This window comes from Notolepis coatsorum (genome assembly GCF_963971535.1).
Source record: "Notolepis coatsorum genome assembly, chromosome: 1".
Taxonomy (NCBI): Eukaryota; Metazoa; Chordata; class Actinopteri; order Aulopiformes; family Paralepididae; genus Notolepis; species Notolepis coatsorum.
The window spans coordinates 186,391,436-186,415,893 of NC_140165.1; the positions used below are offsets into that span (position 1 = coordinate 186,391,436).

General features: G+C 42.2%; 1 protein-coding gene across 1 annotated transcript in view; it reads right to left on the minus strand.

Annotated features, from left to right (window-relative positions):
* Positions 1 to 24,458, minus strand: part of stard10 (StAR related lipid transfer domain containing 10) — a 148,387-nt gene that overhangs the window by 38,766 nt on the left and 85,163 nt on the right. Inside the window, exon 3 of the mRNA XM_084316178.1 lies at positions 4,266 to 4,369. Within this exon, the coding sequence (XP_084172304.1) occupies positions 4,266 to 4,369 (104 nt within the window). The remainder of the gene's footprint in view (positions 1 to 4,265; positions 4,370 to 24,458) is intronic.

Here is a 24,458-nt window from a genome sequence, read left to right on the forward strand (position 1 = left end):
ACGGCTTGGCCACCGCCAGTGGAGACTCAACCCGTTGCTCCTGTCGGAGGAAGCCTTCACAAACTTCATCACCTCGGAAATTACATTATTTCTCGACATTAATAAGACTCCGGGAATGTCTTCTTTAACCATTTGGGAATCACTGAAGGCGTACTTAAGGGGACAGGTGATTTCATATTGCGCCAACCAAAAGAAGATAAACACGGCACGCCTTAAGCAACTGACGGACGAGATTTTGGAGCTAGATAGACTACATAGCCACTCGCCATCAACCGACACGTTGAAAAAACGTATATCGTTGCGAACTGAGTTTGACCTCCTGTCAACGTGACAGGCTGAGTACCTCATTACTAAAACGCAACAAGGGTACTATGAACATGGGGAGAAGGCCGGACGGATACTTGCCCATCAGCTACGACAAAGAACTGCCAACCAGTCCATCCCCACTATCAACGACGAGCAGGGCTCAAAAGCCACTGACAACCTTAAAATTAATAAAAGCTTTAAAACGTTCTACCAATCGTTATACACCTCGGACTCGCAAGTGGGGCCCTCCACGCTAGACGATTTCTATAGGACCCTCCGCGTCCCGACAGTCGACCCAGAGAGGGCCGAGGATCTGGAGGATATTTTTATACTTTACTTGATGACAACGCTTCACATTCGATAAATGGGGGGGGGGGGGGGGGGGTTGATCATGATTGCATTTATTCCAAGTGCATAGTGTACAATGTGTGACATTATGCACTTGGAATAAATGCAATCATGATCTCCCCCCCCCCCCCCCCCCCCATTTATCAAATGTGAAGCGCATGCACATTTTTGCTAAATTGCTGCGTTTTCTATACATATTTTTGATTTACCTTGAAAATGTCTATATGTAATATTAGTATGCCGAGAGATGTATACGGTAATTGTGTGGAATTGAAGCATACAGCTACACATTATTATAAAAATGCATATAGGCATGCAACGTAATCTATATAAAAAATATCCCTATATGCATTGCATTTCATGAATGCTAAAACACCAAGTGGTTTAGTCACTAAACCACTTGGTGTTTTAGCATTCATGAAATGCAATGCATATAGGGATATTTTTATACTTTACTTGATGACAACGCTTCACATTCGATAAATGGGGGGGGGGGGGGGGTGATCATGATTGCATTTATTCCAAGTGCATAGTGTACAATGTGTGACATTATGCACTTGGAATAAATGCAATCATGATCTCCCCCCCCCCCCCCATTTATCGAATGTGAAGCGTATGCACAGTTTTGCTAAATTGCTGCGTTTTCTATACATATTTTTGATTTACCTTGAAAATGTCTATATGTAATATTAGTATGCCAAGAGATGTGTACGGTAATTGTGTGGAATTGAAGCATACAGCTACACATTATTATAAAAATGCATATAGGCATACAACGTGATCGATACAAATATCTCTATATAATATATGCATTGCATTTCATGAATGATAAACACCACTAAGTGTTGTGTGTACAGTGCATGACATTATTGCACTTGGACAATGTGTTTCAGACGAGGAAATGATTTCGCGCTGCTGCAGCAAAACGCTCATAACTCGACTTTGAGGAAACGCGCGTCGAATTGGGCCAATATTTACCTTTTTTGGCGTGGAATTGTGAACGAACGACGGCATGGATCAACAAACGGCTTTTGGCGTATTGTACATCAACTAGCATATTGTCAAATGAGCCCAACCATTTTCACATAGCTAAAATATATAATATAGAAATCTATCCGCGGAAATCATGTGTTTTCGCTAAATCAGCCTCTTAAGAGTCTGGCACGGTGGGGGATTTGCCGTCTCCCCCTAGTGGCGTTCAAAGTGTTAAAGGGTGACAATTCAAAAATGTATTGAATATGTGTGTTTTTTTTTTACAAATATTTGTGATGCCCATCACAAACACTGGAATTTAAAGGGTAAAATAAAATAAAATCCTGCACCAGAATGCAGGAAATTAAGTCTTTGTAACAAAATAATTCCTGTTGGGGGACCCCTACTTAGAAAGTGGCCTGACTGGGGCTATATTTCACACTATATTTCCCAGCCTGAATTATTTCCCCAGTCCGGCCCTGCTTATGTGAGTTGTCAATGGACAACAACATGCTGTGTGTGTGTGAGTGAGTGAGTGAGTGAGTGAGTGAGTGAGTGAGTGAGTGAGTGAGTGAGTGAGTGAGTGAGTGAGTGAGTGAGTGAGTGAGTGAGTGAGTGAGTGAGTGAGTGTGTGTGTGTGTGTGTGTGTGTGTGTGTGAGAGAGTGTGAGAGAGAGAGAATGAAGGACAATTGCTTGCTGTGTGTGTGAGAGAGAGATAATTAAGTACATTTGCTGAAATACAGTTGTTCTTAATTTTCTCACTTGTATGTGAGAATGTTAGTTATTATGTTCTCAATGCCCCTTGCATTGTATGAGTTGTGTGGAAGAGTTTGCTAGTTCTAGTGCTACCCCTTTGTACATTGTGGCTGTGTCTGACAAAAGTTAACAATAAATAATGGTATTAGGAATACATTTGCCTCCTGCGTGAACTGTGCATAGCTGAATAGACTTTTTTTTTTTCTTTTTTTTTTTTAATCTTTTTCCCCCCGCCTTCTTTTTCCGATTTTTCTCCCATCCCACTGTTAGTCGTTATGCCAATTCCCAACCCCCTTCCTGGTTGTTGCGCACGTTCCCCTACTGTTGGTCTGAGAGGCCGGAGAGTCGGAGACTGTCACATGCTTTCCTCCGACGCATGTGCAGCCAGCCGGCAGCCGGCCTGGCCGCGCAGATTCTCACCGGGAGAGTGTAACGTGTGGAAGGTCGCACTACCTCTCTCCAGATCCTACCCTTGCTGAGCAGGCGCCCCGACCGAACTGTAGGGGTCGCTGTCCACAACGCCCAGGACCCACCCACTGCTCCCCTCCCCCTAACTCAGCCAAACGAGTTAGTATAGCGATCAACCCGAGCCAAGGCAATGCTGACTCTCCGGGAGTCGAGACCGCAGCCTCGAATAGACTGTATCAGCCATATGGTGGTACTTGGAGAGCCAGCTACGTTCTCAGGTGGTACTTGGTGTAAAAAGTTTGAGAACCACTGGGTTAACGTTATTGGGCGAACAAGAAAACGAAAGAAAACTAACATTTTAATGACCCTGCAGCTGTTCCAATGTATGTGCCTCCTCCTTGCACTTTCGCCCACTCTGAAGTGTGACTCGGTGTGCCCGGCCACGCGCACTATTCTCGCACGGAACCTGCGAGTGCCTGCATGTGCGACTCGTGTGTGTGCGCTGTGGGGCGTATTCGTCGTATGGCTGTGCGTACGGCACCGTGACGGCCGTACCGTAAATTCGCGGGACGAATACACGTACCGTTACACCCCTAGTGGTGAGTGTATGTCGGTGTGGTCTTAGCATGTGTGTGTGGTGAGTTTATGTCTGTGTGGTCTTAGCATGCGTGTGTGTGGTGAGTGTATGTCAGTGTGGTCTTAGCATGTGTGTGTGTGTGGTGAATGTATTTCAGTGTGGTCTTAGTATGTGTGTGTGGTAAGTGTATGTCAGTGTGGTCTTAGCATGCGTGTGTGGTAAGTGTATGTCAGTGTGGTCTTAGCATGTGTGTGTGGTGAGTGTATTTCAGTGTGGTCTTAGCATGTGTGTGGTGAGTGTATTTCAATGTGGTCCTAGCATGTGTGTGTGTGGTGAGTGTATTTTAGTGTGGTCCTATCATGTGTGTGGTGAGTGTATTTCAGTGTGGTCTTAGCATGTGTGTGGTGAGTGTATTTCAGTGTGGTCTTAGCATGTGTGTGGTGAGTGTATTTCAGTGTGGTCTTAGCATTTGTGTGTGTTCAGTGTATGTCAGTGTAGTCCTATCATGTGTGTGTGGTGAGTGTATGTCAGTGTAGTCATATCATGTGTGTGTGGTGAGTGTATTTCAGTGTGGTCTTAGCATGTGTGTGTGGTGAGTGTATTTCAGTGTGGTCTTAGCATGTGTGTGTGGTGAGTGTATTTCAGTGTGGTCTTAGCGTGTGTGTGTGGTGAGTGTGTGTCAGTGTGTTTAATTGAGCTTGTTTGTTAGGATCATTAGCAGCAGCAGCAGCAATGCTTCCTGCTTCAACTTACATCATAATAACACATAATATTACAAAGTAAACAGGACAAAGACTAGAACACAAAGACAAGACGAGCTCCTAAAATACAATCATCAAAATATATTAAATCAAATTACGTCATGTATGGAGAGAGTGTGTGTGTGTGTACACTCACTACGTGTGTGACAGAGTAGTTCATGATGATGTAATCCTTCCCTATTGGCAGCCAGGATCGCAGCGTGATGACATCACGGTCCCGGAGAGGTTTGGGACATCTCCCTGTAAGGAGGAATCGCATGTTTACCACTCTAACCGATCACAGCCCAGCGAGTATCCTCTACAGACAATAGTTTTGAACAGTTTCATTAAAGATATACTATTCATTATATCAGGTGTACTTCGCTAGAAAACAGTTCCCAATTAAACTACCGTAAAACGTAAACGCAATAAAGGTTGATTGAATCACTGCATTAATGGAGCAGGAGCTAAGTCTTATCAGCAGCACCACTGGGGCTCTGGTGCAGTGAAGGGTTAATAATTAAATAATCCATAGGTTAGTAGATCAATACCCAATTCTTTATTTGTTTTATGTTTATGCTGGTACATGCCATACATGTTATATTCATACTGGTTTAAATAAACAATTGGATATTTCCCATCTTTGCTGAGCCTGTCCCAAATAAAGGCGGGGTGAATTCAGTGATTGAAGCAAATAAAAGCCTGAGCTGTTAGTTGAAGTTTTACGGTATTCACAACAAAGAGATGTTGTGTTGATTGTGTATTATTAAGTGTCTTCTGGGCCACAAACCCGGTGCCATTCAGCTCCCTATTGTCGGACTTCCCTTAATTGTTTAACCTTTATTTACCCAGGGTAGGTTCGCTAAGCACAGATGCTCTTTTTCAGCTACGCCCTGCTTCACATTCACACAGTTCCATTCATACCTGGGAGCTGCCCAGTACAACCACAGTCTGACACCATTGGCCACTGAGCAACTCCACTGGAGCAGTTCTACATTCTACTTCCATCACTACAGTCAATATCTACATTATTTAAAGAACATCTTAACCCTTTGGGTGCCGTTCATGAGAATTCTCGTTTTTGTGGCCCAGCGGTTGAGTGCCGGAAACAAAGATTCTCGTTTCTGGGTAGTTTTTCCTTTTTTTCCGATTTTAATATCCTATTCAATGTCACAGAGCTGTATTTTGCCTGGAAAAGGCATATTGGGACTCCGAAGGTGCAGTACCGGCCAGATCCTGGTAGTGGCGCTGTCTCGAGAATGCAGTAACCCCTGTTGCAGACCTGGTGTCACACTGAAAACGCTCCGGGCGGACTTTTCTGTTCGCCTGAAGCGAGGGCTTCACCCAATCGCATGGAATACTTTTTGGGACGCCGGATTCATTATCAGAGATAATGATGAAGAGTAGGGCTCTTATTTAACCAGGAAGTCCCATTGAGATACAATATCTCCTCTGCAAGGTAGACCTGGCCAAGATGACAGCAATAACATTTGCAATACATCACACAGCAATAAAATGTGTGATACATCACACAAGAACATAATAAATGTGCATGTATACAATACATCACATGTAAACACAAAGCAGAATAGTCTACATGATAGTAAAAGTGTATAATACAGGTAATACAGTAATTTTGCAGTTGGGACCCGACTACAGAAAGCAGCAACATTCTTCTTGTAAATCTTTTTTTAAATATGTTATAATTGCATCGCAAATCGCAATCGCAATATCTGTCAGAATAATCGCAATTAGATTATTTCCCAAAATCGTGCAGCCCTAATGAAGAGAACATAATGTAGGTTTCCATAGCTATGCGGATGATACACAACTGTACATATCTGCTGAACCAAATGATACAGATATTAACTCCATCACAGACTGCATATTGGCAATAAATAAATGGCTGAGTAAGAACTTCCTGAAACTAAACGAGAACAAAACTGAAATTCTAATTATCGGCCCCAAAATTAAAAAAGAAACGTTAATAAAGAACCTGGGAGGACTAACCCCTTGGATGAAATCTGAGGTCACAAGTCTCGGGGTTATCATAGATTCAGAACTGAACTTCAATTCTCATATTAACAAAGTGACCAAAACATCGTTCTTCAATCTCAGAAATATAGCAAAAGTACGACCATTTATAATCAAAATGATGCTGAGAAGCTAATTCATGCATTCATATCTAGCCGGTTAGACTACTGTAATGCACTTTTTACAGGTCTCCATAAGAAAACCACAGAGAGGCTTCAGCTAATCCAAAACTCTGCAGCCCGACTAGAACCAAAAGGAGAGAGCACATTAGTCCAGTCTTAGCTGCTCTACACTGGCTTCCTGTAACATTTAGAATTGACTTCAAGGTCCTTCTCCTTACATACAAAGCTCTAAATGGACAGGGACCTAGCTACATCGCCAACACTCTAATAGATTACAGGCCAGCAAGAACACTGCGATCATCAGCTGCTGGACTACTAGAGGCTCCCAGAAACAGTCAAAAGAGGATCAGTAATGCAGCCTGTATCAACTATGCCCCAAAACTATGGAACAAACTACCCCAAAACATCAGGGAAGCCAATTCGCTAGACATCTTCAAAAGACAGCTTAAAATCTCTTTGCTCAGGCATTTAAATGAAACATCAGGGATATCCTGACACAAATTGTACTTTACCTGCACTATTCTTACCCTACCTACGTTTATACACTTCCTATCAAATTCATGTGTCGGTTCTATGCACTGTAATTTTAAGAGCACTGCTCTGGTGTAATTCAAAATTGAACAATTTTATCACACTTTTTACTTACTTTTTACTTACTGATGCACTGCTCTGTTGTATGTCCGTTCTATTTTATAATTTTTAGCCTATTTTTAAACTGAATCCAACCGTTTTTATTCTGTCTATTCTATTTTTATTATTTGTATTACTGAATTAAACTGTAAACAGAAAGGCCTATTGGGATGCTAGATCCTAATGTGAAACACTGTGATTTACCTTACCTTGCTACCTCTCTATCTTTTTTATGCTAGCTTATGCCTGTATTTTTTTACTGTTGTGAAGCACTTTGAACTGCAACTTCTGTATGAAAAGTGCTATACAAATAAAGTGTATTATATTATTATTATTATTATGCTGTATAGGGTTATGGCGTGTGCTAAATGGACATATGATCTACCAGATGGCGATCAAATAATTGGACAATTCGTTTTGGAATCCAACCGGCCAAAGGTAAGAGCAATTTGACGTAAATTCCAGCTTGATCGTGCAAGGATTTCATAGCCATCCCCCGCCCCCCCCCCCTTTCATGCATTCATGATGGAACATAATACCGATCATATGCATTTGGATTTTTAACTATCATGTGTAGGGACGAAACGCCAATGGATTTAACGTTATTAGCGTCGCACTTTATAAATAGCCTCACAGGAATGATCCCAGATCATTCCAATATAACACTCATATTCACCACGGTATAAAACGGGAACGTATCGATTGAAATTTCTTTTATTTTTTGCATCTTGAACGGATTTTTTTTTTTTTTTTTTTTACTTAATTTTTTATTTTCATTTTTGATTTACAAACATACAGGTACAAAATACAAAATACACATACACAACTTACAATACTATTAAACAGACAGAAACAATAAAGAAAAAATTATAATATCAAAAAGAAAACTGAAATAAAAGGCAGGGTGTGACATGGGTTCATTGGTATTTCTATCTTTAAATTTTTTATTTATATTTCAATTTATTGTCTTGTTTCCTTTTCATCCTTCTGTGATGTCGTTCCTCTTCTTCCTATATTCCTCCCACTTATCCCATTTTGACTCAAATTTCTCCCCTTGCAGCCTCAGCATATGCGTGATTCTCTCCATTTCCTGTATCCCCTCTATTATCTCTGTCCATTGTTCCTTCGTTGGTGCTTCTACCCTGTACCACAGCTTAGTCAGTGCTTTCTTGGCTGCTACTAATAGTATCTTAATCAAATATTTGTCTTCTCCCTGAATGTCTTTCTGTGACAAGTTCCCTAGGTATAGTACTAGCCCTGTCTGGGGTATTTCATATCCTACTATTTCATTTATTATCTCTATCTCTTCTAGTGTTGTCAAAAATATCGAAGTATCGATACATATCGATACTGAATATTTAAAATGGTTTCGATACTAATTTCCCGAAATACCGATACTTTCTGCAGTATCGGTACCAGCTGGCGAGTGTTCTACCGCAAGTTGTTGACACGCTGTTCAGAGCACGCTTGCCCCTCCGGCTCCTCCAGCCCTCCCCCTCACAGAGCCGACAAACATTTTAGCTGAAGATGGCAAATGCAGAGCATCCGCAACTTGTGCTTGTGGATAAAGAAAACAGCAGAAGTGCTGTTTGGAGGTACTTCGGGTTTAAAGTAAACAACGAAGGACAAGCTAAAGAAGATGCCCCAATGCTATTTGCAAGCGGTGTTACAGATCAGTGCCAACGCGGATCTCCATAAAGAAATGAGGTTCGTGACAGCTGCTCTTTCAACGTCACTGTGACTGAAGCATTAAACCATTAACTCTAGTTTAATACATGATACGTTGTCTACTGATGGCGCATAATATCAACAGCTGATTGTTAGTAACGTTACAGGCAGCTATCAGCTAACGTTAGCCTACTGCTAGCCGTTAGCTCCCTTAGCTTAGCTGGCCACTTTTATAATTACCTGCATGGAAACGGAGTAACGTTAACGTTTAAACGTTATGTCGAGGTCATACAATACTACAGTCGACATAAGGTTAACGTTACCCCGTTTCCATGAAGTGTTTAAATAGCAGCAATCTTGTTGAAAATGTAACGTTACTAAAATGCTCCGAGCATAGCCTCTCTCTCTCTCTCTCTCTCTCTCTCTCTCTCTCTCTCTCTCTCTCTCTCTCTCGTTATCTTTAAATAAAAATCGAAACGGTTACTAACTGTAATACAAACAGTTCAGTTTGTCAGGTACATGCAACACAGATTACAGTGTTTACATCTGTCTGCTTGAGAAAATACCATGTTCTGCATCTGCAATAAAAATGATTGAAGTGAGATGAACAGTTATTTTTAAATGTGTGATCTAAAGATAAACAAAGGGTTTTAAAAGTGTTATATTTATCTTCTCTTATAGTACCAGAGAGAAGCTGAGGAAAATCAACCAGCAACAAAAGATAAATTTGTTTATTAAAAAAAAATATATATATATATATATATATATATATTTTTTTTTTTGGTATCGAAATGGTATCGAAGTATCGATACTTTTCAAGGTATCGTATCGAAGTCGAAATTCCAGTATCGTGACAACACTAATCTCTTCCCAATAATTTTCTGACATTTCCAGAATATGTGTGTGTGGTTCGCTACTTCTTGTCCACATTTTCTCCAAAATGGTTTCTGTGCTGGTGTGTAATTGCCCTGTATTTCTGGCGTTATAAAGAATCTAATTATGTTTTTCCACCCAAACGCCCTCCATATCCTTGATCCTGTGGTTGATTGTTGTATCTTACATGTGTTATACCATTCCTCCTCTGTTATCTCTATTTCTAACTCTTTCTCCCACTTTTCTTTTACATACAATGTTGTAATTCCCGTACTGTCCATTATTGCCTGATATAGTGCTGATATAACCCTCCCCTTCCTTCCTTCATATGATTTGACCATTATCCTAATTACCCCATTCTGTTCTTTGTCTCAGTCTTGTTTTATTTCTTTGTTATAGTAATCTCTAATCTGTAAATATCTAAAGTGGTCTCTATTCTCTAGTCCGAATCTTTCTTTCAATTTTTGTAGAGTCTGCATCTCAGATGAACTCAATGGTACACTGGTTGAAGAAACATGGCTTGGTTTCAAAACCAAATTTTCAACAATACTAAACGACATGGCCCCCCTAAGAACCACCAGGGTAAAAAATCGCGCTGAGCCGTGGATGCACTCCGAAATACTGGCCGCTATGAAAACCAGAGACAAAAAATGATCTGAGTTTCGTAAAAGTCAGTCAAAGCTTACCAAAAGCACGAGCAGTGAACTCCAAGCCCACGTGACTGAACTCAAACTAGAAAGAAACAGACTAAGAAACTACGTAAACTCCATGATCAAAACTGCAAAAAAGAATTTCATCAATGACAAAACTGAGGAAAACAAAAACAAACCACGTGAACTTTGGAAATTACTCAATAATCAACTAGGATGCAGTAAAAAACATAAAACCAGATTCTCAAACATAAACATAAAAACGGACAACACGCTCATCACAGACAAGCTGGATGTAGCCAATTGCTTAAACATTTTCTTCACAAACATAGCCACAACACTGGTAAACAAACTACCCTCCCACTCAGTCTACGAACAGGTCAAAAAGTACCTAGCGGAAAAAAATCTAATCTACGAATTCCAATCTGGCTTCAGAACATCCCACTCCACTGACACATGCCTTCTCTATTTGAACGACCACATCAAACAAGAGGTGGACGCGGGCAAATACTGCGGCATGGTCATGCTGGACCTACAAAAGGCCTTCGACACCATTCTAATTGACAAGCTAAAAGCAATTGGTTTTGATAGTCTATCAGTGAGCTGGATGCAATCCTACCTCGAGGGGAGGGAACAGATGGTGGAGGTAAACGGTACCCTATCCCCCCCCTGACAGTGAGCTGTGGTGTTCCACAAGGACGCATACTAGGACCGCTACTGTTCCTAATTTATGCAAATGACATGTCGTCAGCTTGTGACTGCAACTTGTTCCTGTTTGCGGACGACTCAGCCCTGCTGGTCTCTGACAAGAACAAGTTACAGGTTGAAAAAACCCTCAGCTCGGAACTAGGCAAAATCGGCATATGGCTCGCTGATAACAAACTATCATTACACATGGGCAAAACAGAGTCCATTCTCTTCGGTTCAAATAACAAACTCAGCAAGACCGACGGCTTCTCAGTTACAGTGGGTGACAATATTGTCACAAGGAAAGATGAAATTACCTACCTGGGTTCCATCCTAGAGGCTAATCTCTCCTGTGACAAAATGGCATCCAATGTAATAAAAAAAGTCAACCAACGAACTCGATTCTTGTACCGGATCTCCTCTCTGGTAAACAAGAATACCCTGAAGACTCTGGCAGGAGCACTCATTCAAGGGTACTACGACTATGCTTGCACCTCATGGTACCAAAGCACCTCAAAGGCGCTAAAAACAAAATTACAAACATATTTTTTTTTGTATTTAATTTTTTTATTATTTTTTAAACAAACATATAAACAAACATGACAACACACGATAAGATATACAAGCATTAATTGTCAGGGCACATCCAATGAGTTCACATTTTAGTTAGTTGTCTTATATAAGATATACCCCTAATACCTGTTATCTAAAAAAAAAACTACACACATATGCTCAGCTCGAACCCCCCCCTCCCGGACCCCACCTTGAGAAGTACCTCCACTATCCCTCGCACCTAACCAGACACTACCATTATAAGCTAGCTTTTATTCTCTCCACCACTTCTAACCACATTGACATTTTGGATTCATTGAGACCCAGAATTCTTGCTGTAGATATTTCATGGTAAATTACATCGAGATATGTAAGAAACCAAACTTTACGGCAAATCTTTTTCGGTTGAAACCAGCGTGATGCGATCAGCTTTTTGGCTACTGTGATACCCGATAAAACCAATCTCTTTAGCTGTGGATTCACTGCAAACTCAAAAACATCATTCAATAGTAATACCGAGGGGTGTACAGGTATATTCCAAGATACGAGTTTTGATATTTGTTGGGTCACATCTTTCCAGAATGCCTTAACTGGTGAGCAGTCCCAATACATGTGCATAAATGTCCCTTCGTACCCATTTGTACATTGGGTGCATTTGGAATCTTGTTTAAGCCCCATTCGGCACAGTCTTATAGGAGTCAAGTATGTCCTGTGAATATAGTTAAGATTGATTTGTTGATGATCCGGGTTCCTTGATGTAAGTCGGACATTTGCCCAGGCTCCTTGCCAATCAAAGTCATTTTCCAGGTCTGGTATATCCCTCCTCCAGACAGAGTCAAGTTGGAGGGTTTCATACGAGGACGTTAGTAATTGATGATAAAATTCTGAAACAAAACCTCTCGATGTCTCTCTTGCGTAGAAGAATTTGTGGTATCTGTGGTGTTCAATTGGTCTGTCTAATGGAACACTGTGAGACTTCAAACATAGCTCTAACTGTTTGTGAAAAAGCCATGTGGACTTGGTGAGATAATTTTTTTTGCGTATTTCTTTATCACTACAAAAACCCTGTTTGTTAAAAACATCCCCTAATGAGTGTATGCCTTGCTCTTCCCATATAGGGAATCTTATAGGTCGTTTTCCAATTAAGAGTGCATTGTTATTGAATAAGGGAGTATGATTGTGCCATTTTTGTGGGTTAGGATTTTTTTTTTGTGATTCACGCCATATCCGGATCGCATGAGTAATTATGGGGCCAAATTTTCGTTCACAGTGCTTGATTGGTAGTTTAGTGTATGCTATGTCCTTCAGTCTATGTGGGGCTACTATGTTTTCTTCTATTTTTCTCCAGGATGCTAATGCTTGGGAGTCAAACCATGTTGTCAATGGACTTAATGTGTACGCCTTAAAATATAGGAAAAAATCTGGAAATGCCATGCCACCATCTGCTTTATTTCTCTGTGCGGTGGATCTTTTTATACGTGGTGGTTTGTTATTCCAAATAAATTTGTATGTGGAGGAGTGTAATCTTTTCCAGTAACCCTCTGGAGGGGGTAACGGTAGCATTGAACAGAAGAAGTTGATTTTAGGTAGTACATCCATCTTAACTATTGATATCCGTGCTTGTACTGTGTTTTTAAGTTTTGCCCATCTATCAAGGTCGTCTTTGATTTTGTTTTGGATTTTTGTGTAGTTGTGCTTCACCGTTTGTCTTATGGTAGGGAATATTTCCACTCCCAAGCATCTGAAATGTTTTACCATCTGTATCTGTCCTGGGAGGGTTGTATCTTTTTTTGCAGGGGTGTTAAGTGGAAGGAAAGCCGACTTCGGCCAATTTATCTTAAATCCCGATAAATCACCAAAGTCCTCAATCAACTTGAGCAGATGAGGCAATGTGGTGTTGGGGTTTTGCATGAACAATATTACATCGTCCGCATATAAACAAATTTTTTGTTGTGTGCCCTTGATTACGATTGGTTCTATGGATTGGGATTGTCTTATATATTGTGCTAAAGGCTCTAATGATAGATTGAACAGTCCGGGACTAAGAGGACAACCCTGTCTGGCAGAGCGTGATACCGGAAATATTTTGGAGATGATTGTGCCTGTTGTAATCATGGCCGATGGGTCTTTGTATAATACTTTAATCATATCGATGAATCCTTTTCCTAACCCCATCCTTTCTAGCACTGCCCACAGATACGACCATTCCAGCCTGTCAAAGGCCTTCATAGCATCCAGGGACAGCATCGCCTTAGGTATGGTGTCCTCCTTGTCGGCATCAAGTACGTGCAGTATTCGTCTTATGTTCTCAGTGATCAGGCGGCCTCCTATGAAGCCAGTTTGGTCCGGGTGAACTAAAGACGTCATATGCTTTTGTAATCTGATGGCTAATACCTTAGAGCAGGGGTTCCCAAACTTTTCAGGCCAGGGCCCAGAAAATAAGGCGTCAGAGAGCCGCGGCCCAATGCACATCGTCAGGCTTTTTTTTTTTTTTTTTTTGCCAGGCGACCGATTTTTTAAGCCAAATATCACTTCAATCCTATTAAGTTAGTTCAAGTTAGTTATTCATTTATATGTGCTATTTATGAGAGGGCTAACTTGTTGCAAAATAATAATGATAATAATAATAGCCTCATTAAAATACTATTGTTGCTTCGGTTGTTTTCAGCATTTTATGTGCATAATCTGTTATTTTGTTTGAAATGTTCGTTGAAATAAGTAGATTTTTCGTTTTTGTTTATTTATTAAGTTAATATAAAACCATATAGTCACATTTTAGAATACAATAGAATAGAATTTTAGAATACAACTAGAAACACTGTCCTGGCCTGCTTCTAAGTTCAGTGGCCTGACAAAAAAAAAAAAAAAAAAAAAAAAAAAAAAAAAATTATTTTTTTTAAATCATCTCGCGGCCCACCCGTGGCTGCTCGCAGCCCACCTTTGGGTCGCGACCCCGACTTTGGGAACCACTGCCTTAGAGTACAGTTTGATATCTGTTCCGAAGAGGCTTAAAGGTCTATAACTACCGCACTCGTTGGGGTCTTTGTCTTTTTTAAGGAGGACTGTTATGAGTGCAATATTGTCATTCTTATGGAAGTTCCCCTCCTTGACTGAGTATAAGATCATATTTAGTAATAAGGGGCCAATTATGTCCCAACAAGAAAGGTACATTTCTGATGGGAAACCGTCTCTTCCAGGAGCCTTACCACTTTTCATTGCGGTTATGACCTTCTTGAGTTCCTCTAGTGTGATCGGTGTTTCTAACTGTTTAGCGTCATCCTCTGAAAGTTTAGGGAGAATAATTTGATTAAGAAATGTGTCCATTTTGTTTTGATCGAAGGTCGTTTCTGATTTATATAAGTCGGAGTAGAATACTTTGAATGTATCGTTTATTTTTACAGGATCTGTTACAAGTACTTGTTGTGCTCTAATGGTAGTTATATCTGCAAATGTTGCATTCATTCTTAATCGCATGGCTAATAGGTGGCTGGGTTTGGAACCTTGGGAGTACTGCTGTTGTCTTGTGCTGCGTATTTGTATTTCCGATTGTTGTCTGTATATGGCATTGATCTCTATTTTTAGTACGTTAACTTGATTTTCTAGTCGAGTTGAGTTGTTGTATTTTAGAGAATTAAATAACGTTGAGTAAAGCGTTTCCAGCTCAGCCAGTTTTGTGCATTGATTCTTGCGCATTTTGGAGGAAAAGCTATCCGTGAAATCTTTGATCATTCCCTTTACCGACATCCATATTATTCTGGGGTCTTGCACCGAGTTTGCATTCTCCCGTTGGAATACTATAAGAGCTTCTTTGAGTTGTGTAATGAATTCCTTGTTATTAAGCAGCAACGAGTTAAATCGCCATCTTGGGGCTCGGGAGGATAGTATACCAAATGTACCTTTAAGGAGTAAATAACAGTGATCTGATAGTGCGTTGGGTATCATTTCCACTTCATAATTATCAAATAGTCTCTGTGATGCAAAGACATAATCTATTCTGGATAGTGTATTATGTCTCGCAGATCGACAAGAGTACTTTCGGGTCGTGGGATTAAGTAACCGCCATAAGTCATTTACACCTGTAATCTTCGACCAATCCTTTAATGCCTTCGATGAATTCTTTTGTTCGCTGGAAAAGGCGAGGTAAGATTTGTCCATCCTTGGGTTCCAGATGGCATTAAAATCCGCTCCTATTATAAATGAGTAATCGGGAATGTCTAACATTGCATTGGTTAGTGTAGTGAAGAAATCTTCTTCGTACAAATTTGGGGCGTATACCGCTATCAACGCTATTTTCCTGTTCTTATGTTCAATCTTAGCTATAGTTATCCGACCTTCTACATCAGACCATACTTCCTTTAGTACAATATTCAACTTACGTTTAACGACTATGGCTACACCCCGAGTTCTCGTACCAATAGAAGAGTGACTGATATTATGGTATATGTTGTCCGCTAATTTATCTATGTCTTTCCCTAGAATGTGCGTTTCGCTTAGCAGAGCAATGTCCACATGTTCTTTTTTCATCAGTGTGAGCACGCTTTTGCGTTTGAGTTGGTTATTTATTCCCCCGGTGTTCCATATCATTATATTCAAACTAGCCATAGTCTATACATGTTGCATTGTAATTTTTGGTAATGCTTCTAGAGTGCGAGGCAATAATAGATATACATCCCACTAGTGAGGTCCCGTTGAGAGCCGAGCTTAAAAACATACATATATACAAATAAAAATCCCCTACCCTTCCCTCCCACCGAGTCGTACAGGATTGTGTTCCATGAACACAACCTTTGCGTATGACTCCCTCCCTTGCACCACCGGATATCCCAGAATGATCCAATTATCCTTAACATTCCTATGTATACCATAGGATCTAACACTCTAAATTCTACCATAAGTAGAATGTCGACTGTGGCTTGGCCACTTTCCCGTAAAAAATAAATAAATAAAAATTTAAATGAGATAAAACTAAAAATAAAGACCAAAAATAAGCTTCAATTGTCATGCCCTAATCACTTACATTTTATATGAACTTGTGTAATTTATAGTAACCCATGAATAATATGAAGGTATTGGACTGAAGAGAGAGCCTCAATAAATCAGAGAGAGCGGATGAAAAAAAAAAAAAAAAAGTAAAAGGAAGAGAACATTAACTTAGATCTTAAAAGAGCATTGCTATGCTTAAACATCTAAAGTATAAATTGGAGAAGTAGTGGAATTATTTCCCATTAATAAAAAACAGTTTTTAAATACGTATAAGCAGCATTTCCCCTGACCGGGGTGGGCGATGATCGTTGTGTAGAGTGATCTTTCAGCCGGCCGGCTATGATGGTTCTGTGGTTCTGCATCTAGATAGCTGTTGATTATTCCCCCGAGGGGCTTCTGGTAGAGTGAATGACCACGTATTGCTGATATTCCAGAATGTTCCATATATCAAAGAATGCTTAGATGTTCTAGATTATTCCAATATGTCATTTTTACATTGTTTGAATGTTCCAGTATGTTCTGGAGTGTTCCAATCTTGAATCCAATATGTCCGCAATAATATAAACCCGTCGGGGAAAGCATTCAAAAACTCTGAGCACGTAGGTCTCTCTGTCCCAAATCCTCGGTTATTAAAGATTGTACTATATGGTGACCTTGCATAACAGAGATTAAAAGGCCATTTATACACTATTCTGCGTGTTGTGCAGACAAGAATTTGGCTGCATCTTCAGGCGAGTTGAGGAGAACCCTTGCTCCTTGTTTATCGACAATGCGAAGTATTGCAGGGTATATTAGTAGGGGTCTGTATTTCTCCAGGTATAGTTGAGACATCACCGTCTTGAACTTGGCACGCAGTTCCACTACATCACAACAATAATCTTCAAAGCAGTGTATTGGTACATCCATGTATTTCAGATTGCCTTTCATCCTGCGAGTTTCACGAATAATCATTTCTTTTATTCTGACTTGGCGCAGGATAACCAATATCACTCTGGGCTTAGCGTTATTGCCAATGGAGCGGGTCCCCAATCTGAAGCACTGTTCCACCTCTGGTATTTTAGGAAGGATCTCTGTTCCCAAGATTTTCTGTAATTCTGTGGCAAACTCTTCAGGGTTTGCACATCTCACTGATTCGTCCAAACCGACAATACGAATATTCAGCTTGCGTTTTTGATATTCCATCTCGAATATTTTGGCTTTCTGTTCTTCATTGATTCGCTTAAGCTCCAACGTTATTTCGCTGAGCTCCGTCTTGATTTATTTGTAGTTTCCCTTCATCTCAGCAGTTAGGTTAACGTTGTTAACCTCTACTTCATTGTAGATGCGAGCGAAATTGTTTTCGTGGGCTTCCATTACTTTTTCCAGAGCCTCGGTGCGTTTAATCTGTGCGTCGGCGTCCGCTCTCAGCGCATCAATTTTGCCTTCAATAGATTCTTTAATAGCATCTACTTTTTGAGTTATTATCTTCTCCATTTCCTCCATTCTCCGGATGATATATTCGGTGTCCGCGGAGGTAATTGAAGGGGTTGAACTTGAAGCGGCCACTGTCAAGTCTATATTTCCTGCTGTATGCCGCACGTATCCTGCTTCCTTAGGCGGATCATCTGCGACTGGTTTTGTTCTCGTTGTGTCTTTCCTTTGGTTTGGCATTTCTATTCTTTTGGTCAATATAGTTAGTTAATAATCTAGTTGATATATGCGTCAAGTTTTAAACGCATTAATGGTTTATAAATATGTTTTTAAAACGAAAAAAAAAATAACGGGTGAGCAGCTGTGTCACATGCGACTTACTCCATTTTTTTTTTTTTTTTTTTTGGTCTTTTTCCCCCTCCATTTTTCCTCCGATTTTTCTCCCATCCCAATGTTAGTCGTATGCCAATTCCCAGTCCCTTCCTGGTCGCTGCGCACTTACCCCCCACAGTCAGATCATCTGGGAGAGTGGAGGCTACCACGTGCTTCCTCCGACACACGTCCAGCCAATCACCGCTTCTTTTCACCTGGCAGCACGGATTCTCATCGAGAGGGCGTAGCGTGTGGGAGGACCACACTATCCCCCTCGAGTCCTATCCGCGCTTAGCAGGCGCCCCGACCGAACTGTAGGAGTCGCTGTTTACAACGACCCGGACCCACCCCGCCAGCTTCTCCCACCCTCTAATACAGCCAATTGTATTAGTGCAGACGGCCAGCCAAGCTGGTGACCACAGGCGAATCCAGCTCACAGCTCCGGGGCTGGTGACGAACGCAATCTCCGCTCGGCCACCTAACCGCCATGCGACTTACTCCATTCTAACGCTAAACCGGAAGTCAAATTACAAACATCTTAAAACAAACTGGTCAGACTACTGCTTGACCTTACTCCTAGAACCCACCTAACCCCTGCCCACTTTGACAACCACGATCACAACACCAGAGGGAGCTCCACAAATCATGTTAAACCCAGATTCGGCTCAAACAAGGGACTAAACACGTTTCGCAATTATGCCACATCAATGTGGAACGCCCTACCCAAAGCTGTAAAGGAATGTGAATCACTACCCACTTTTAAAACCACTCTCAAGGGACACCTACAGGAGACTGCAATTCGAAACTGGCCCCTGTAAATGTCCTAACCCAACCCCCTCCAATGTACAGTAATTTACCTAGTATGGTTGTCAATATTCCAATGTACAATTTTGCTTGTTTGTACAGTGTCTCCCCCCCCCCCAATGTACAGTTTTGCTTGTTTATACAGTGTCCCCCCCCCCCCCAACCACCTCCAATGTAAATTACCCAGTATGGTTGTCAATATCCCAATGTACCCAACCCCCCCCCCCCCCCCCACACAACCCCACCCAACCTCCTCCAATGTACAGTTTCTACGTCAAATGTATATACTCCCTTTTCTTGACTCTTTTTGTATCACAAACAGTACTGTATTTGCAAATCTGGTATGTCATAAATGTATAGATGTAGCAGTACTGTCTATCTGTATGTCATGTATGTCATATATGTCCTGATGAATTGAAAATGGGGGACCCTGATGTAAACAAGATGAAAGTCTTTCTCTGGTCTGCAACCCCTTAACAATTGTGTGTATTGAGCTGTACTGTATCGTACCCATTCTGCAATCTGTTAATAAAGTTTTCAATCAATCAATCAATCAATCAATCAATCAATCCCCTCCTTCTATCATTGTACATATTGCTGTTATACCCCCCCATTCCCATCTTTTGAACCCATCGTCGTCTATCCCTGGTTTGAATTTATTTATTGTAATTGGGTCCAGTAGTTGTTCCTGTCTTCTGAACAGCTCCCTATCTCCTATTAGTGCCTGCACTTCGAATCCCGCTCTTTTGGTTTCTATATCTTTCCATTTGGCTTCATAATTCACATTGCACCAGCATGCTACTGTACTAAGCTGTGCTGCATGGTAATAGCCTTCTAAACTGGGTACTGCCAATCCTCCTTTCTCCTTTGGTAGTTGTAGAGTCACATATCTGATCCTTGGTCCCCCCCCCCCCCCAAATGAATCTTGATATCTGTCTATCCCATTCCCTGAACTGTTTTTGTGGTATTAATATAGGTAAAGACTGAAATAGGTATAATAACCTTGGTAATATGTTCATCTTAATGATTTCGATCCTTGAGCTGAAATCTAGGGGCATTACTGTCCATCTTTCTAGGTCTCTCTTGATTTTCTGATTAATCTGTGTATAGTTTGCTTCGTATAGCCCCTCCACCCCTCTTGTAATGTTCACCCCTAAGTACTTGATCCTGTCTGGAGAATTATCCGACGTTTTTCCCAATATATTTATCATTATTATCCTTCATTATTATCATGAGTAACATTTATTGTATACATTTATTGCATGAGTTAATTATTATCTGGTGCCGCCTAGTGGACGCACTTTGGAGTACGTATTGCGACTCTGAGCAGGTAAGCTGACTGTAAGGTGAAAAGCCCTGTGGGCGAACTCTTGACTGGCCAACGGTACGTTGGATTGTATGCGCCGTTAATATCCCCATTTCTCTTTCATTCATATATCTAGTTACTAATTAATGCCGTTTATTTCCTTTCCTTTGTATAGGTAAATAATCTGATTGTATGCTGACTGACTAAACGCTGACTGAATGTACATGCTGACTATAGACTAACTACATGCAGACTGACTAACGTCTGGCTAACTGTTACCTGGCTAAACGTCTGGCTACACTATCAAGTACCGGCGGTTGCTAAATTGCAACCTAACTATCAACAAACTATTATCAGAGTCGACTTGGTTGAACATTACCAAATACCATATCGACCTCTACTAACATTATCCACTAATGCTTGGATGTAAGCTGCTACTAACTATCAGCTACAAGCTAACCACTTGTTTAATTGACCACCTGGTGATTATTACAACAAGGATGAATTGGATGCTGGACATCAAAGTCCAAATAAACGAACATTCTTATAAAGTCCGAATTGTTTCAATGGTTTGAGTATAAGTCATTTCGTCCACACCCTTCCAAGGGGGACATCTAGTTGACTCATTGACTGAGACTGCTAGATACTGCTAGATAATTGGACAATTATTTACTGCACGCGCCCGCTACGAGACGGGACGGACGGAACGCAGAAGAAGGTGCCGCGTGAGATACCCCTCAACGTCAAGGTGGAACCAGGACGGAGTGGATACACACGACGGGGCACATTGGAGAGAACGCGGTCAGCTCAAGGGAAGTGAAACGTTGATGTTGACTGCTTATTGGGTTGGAATCGCCGTATTCCGCCCACATGCTGGTTGCTTGAAGTGGTGGGGTCGCCGAATTCCATCCAATGTTAATGCTTAACGCTAGCCATTAGCCAACTAATGCTAATACTGCTAGCCACCAATGCTAACGCTGTTAGCCAAAGACTGCTAACACTGCTAGCTGCCAATGCTAAACGCTAGCCATTAGCCAACTAATGCTAATACTGCTAGCCACCAATGCTAACGCTGTTAGCCAAAGACTGCTAACACTGCTAGCTGCCAATGCTTAACGCTAGCCATTAGCCAACCAATGCTAATACTGCTAGCCACCAATGCTAACGCTGTTAGCCAAAGACTGCTAACACTGCTAGCTGCCAATGCTAAACGCTAGCCATTAGCCAACCAATGCTAATACCGCTAGCCACCAATGCTAACGCTGTTAGCCAAAGACTGCTAACATTGCTAGCCACCAATGCTAACGCTGTTAGCCAAAGAATGCTAACACCGCTAGCTGCCAATGCTAACGCTGTTAGCCAAAGAATGCTAACACTGCTGGCCACCAATGCTAGCTAAAGAACATTATCATTGACACCTATGCCTTGGCTGTGTTGAACTAAGCAACTACGTTGTTGCTCCAAACGCTGTGAACATTATCATTGACACCTATGCCTTGGCTGTGTTGAACTAAGCAACTACGTTGTTGCTCCAAACGCTGTGAAAATTTTCATTGACACCCCTATGCCTTGGCTGTGTTGAACCAAGCAACTACGTTGTTGCTCAAAACGCTGTGAACATTATCATTGACACCCATGCCTTGGCTGTGTTGAACTAAGCAACTACGTTGTTGCTCCAAACGCTGTGAACATTTTCATTGACACCCCTATGCCTTGGCTGTGTTGAACCAAGCAACTACGTTGTTGCTCCAAACGCTGTGAACATTATCATTGACACGCCTATGCCTTGGCTGTGTTGAACTGTGCAATTATATTGTTGCTCCAAACGCTGTGAACTGTACTATGAATGGATTAACCAAAAGCTGTAATGGTGCTCATTTACTCTATCCTACTTGTTCACTCTCATTGTGGCCATTACCAGGTTTCAAGTGAGTGAAGAAGCTGTAGCGGTGCTCACCAACTCTATCCTATTTGTTCACTCACATTGGGGCCATTACCAGGTTCAAGTGAGTGAAGCGAAACTACGTTGACCCACTATACAGTCCCGTCATTATCTCCTGCTTGGAGCAGTGTCATTGTAATCACACTGCTACACGCCAACTGTACAAACTGTGCTTCTGACTGTTAACCCCATTGTTTACTACTGCCTGCGACCAGTGACTCAGCCGCAAAAAGAGCTCCAGTTGGGGCAACGGCTGACTGGGACAAGATGGAGGGTGTAGATGTGGAAGAGCTAAAGAAGAGGCGTACTGCGGCGCAAACAGCTTTCACAAGGAGAGCCAACCAGGTAGCAGACAATGTTGACACCGCATCGCCAGCGGAGCTCGTCAACGACAGGAAAGCTCTTCAGATAGAGTTTGCGAAGCTCGTTGACACGACAGGGGACTATGTTGGAGCATTGGAGGAGGCCGACGGAACTGCGCATGCTACCGTGATAGCCGACGCCACAGCAAAGAAAGACGGAAGCAAGCAGAGGAAAATGGCACTGGAGAAGAAGATCTTCTCGGAGGTATGGTCCCGCTTCGTTCAACCAAAATTAGGCCCCCTTGAAGTGGAGTTCAAGGAGGCCTTGGAAGAAGCAAAGAGACTCAGCACCCAATGGGCACCCCAAGACAAGAGAGCGTTGGAGGGAAACAAATTGGAGAGAAGACTCAACGCCTTCGAACAAATGGTGAGAGAGTGGAGATACCTTCTTCCAACTCCCAACATATCTGAATTAGAGAAGCGGTACAGGCACTTGGACGAGGAAAGAGCAGCACTGATGGACAAGTGGTCAACCCTCCTAGAGCCTGGTGGAAAGGGTGACACGGGAAGTGCTTATGAGGGTGAAGAGGATATAAGGACACACAACATTGAAAGGGGCGGTGAAGTAACCAGCCCACTTGATATTTCAAACGATGTTCTGCAACGTGCCGTGGAAGCTAAACCTTCCCCGTCCACCAACGGCAAAAGTGAAGTCCTTCACATACACTCGTCATCTCCTCAGCTTGACAGTAGTCAAACAGAGGGCACTTCCAAAGACTCTCCCTTACCTTTCGGGAGCCACGAGGGGGCCCCTAAAGCAACCCATCTCCAGCTTGGAGCAAAGACCACAAGAAGTGGGCCTCATGAGTATACCGACAGGAGTTCGCTCCCACGGGTAAGACAACCCGGCAGCGAACCCTATTTTTACCAGAGCGCTGACCTCGCTATCATGCCTCAGTTACGAGGTGACCACGCCACGCCACCAGGTGATGAGGGCGCAACGCGGGAAGGTCTCGGTCACCACAGAGCCCACCAGGGGGCCCGACCAAAGATAAAGCTCGCCGCCATCAATCTGCCCAAATTCTGTGGCGACAGAAGGACCTATTGGAGCTGGCGGGATAATTGGGAGGACCTCCAGGCTTTAGCCGAACCATCAGGATTGCCTGTATGCAAATTATATCACCTTCTTGACAGCGTAGAAGAGCCACTGAGAAAGAAACTCGGGCTGGATCGCTGCAGAACAGCGGACGACGTTTTCAGGCTCCTGGACAACCGTTTGAGACAGGAGCACAACCGCAAGTCTGATCCTCAAAGGTCTGGAAGAAGTGCCTCCAGTACGGAGTAACCAGCCTAGGCCAATTATTGACCTGGTCCAGGCAGTGGAAACCGCACTGTACGACTTAAAAGACCTTGGGATGGAGGACGTGATCAAAAACCACCTAACTGTTGCCGCCATAGAGAGAAAACTGCCTATAGGCATGAGAGAGAAGTGGATCTCCTATGAGCGTGACCCCGCGAATGGCGTCACGCCCGCAAGTTACTTTGATAGACTCTTGTCATTTCTGAAAGGACAGGAAAGGATCCTCGAGAGGCTAGCACAGTTGGAGATCGGAGCCACCCACGCTGGCGAAAGACCAACCCAGCGTGAAAGGCTGAGCGACAGGGGAGGTGATAGACGGTCATTTACAAGAATGACAGCGCCCCATTACAAGAAGGGAGCCCCAGAGGGACTCGTGCACCATGTGTGGAGAGGAAGCACATGGGAAAAGACTGTACTTCTGCCCGGCCTTCAAGAAGGCGAAACTACTTGAGAAACGAGCCCAGGTGAAGAAAGCTGGAGCATGCATCAAATGCCTCGCTTATCACGGGGCCAACGGCCTATGCGAGAAAAGGTTCCTCTGTAAGAAGGATGAGTGTGTGAAGGGGGGCGGCCCTGTCAACCATCATTTTCTCCTCTGCTCCAAGACACAGAGCAGGAACGAAACAACCAATGAGCCCGGCGCTCGTAAAGGGCT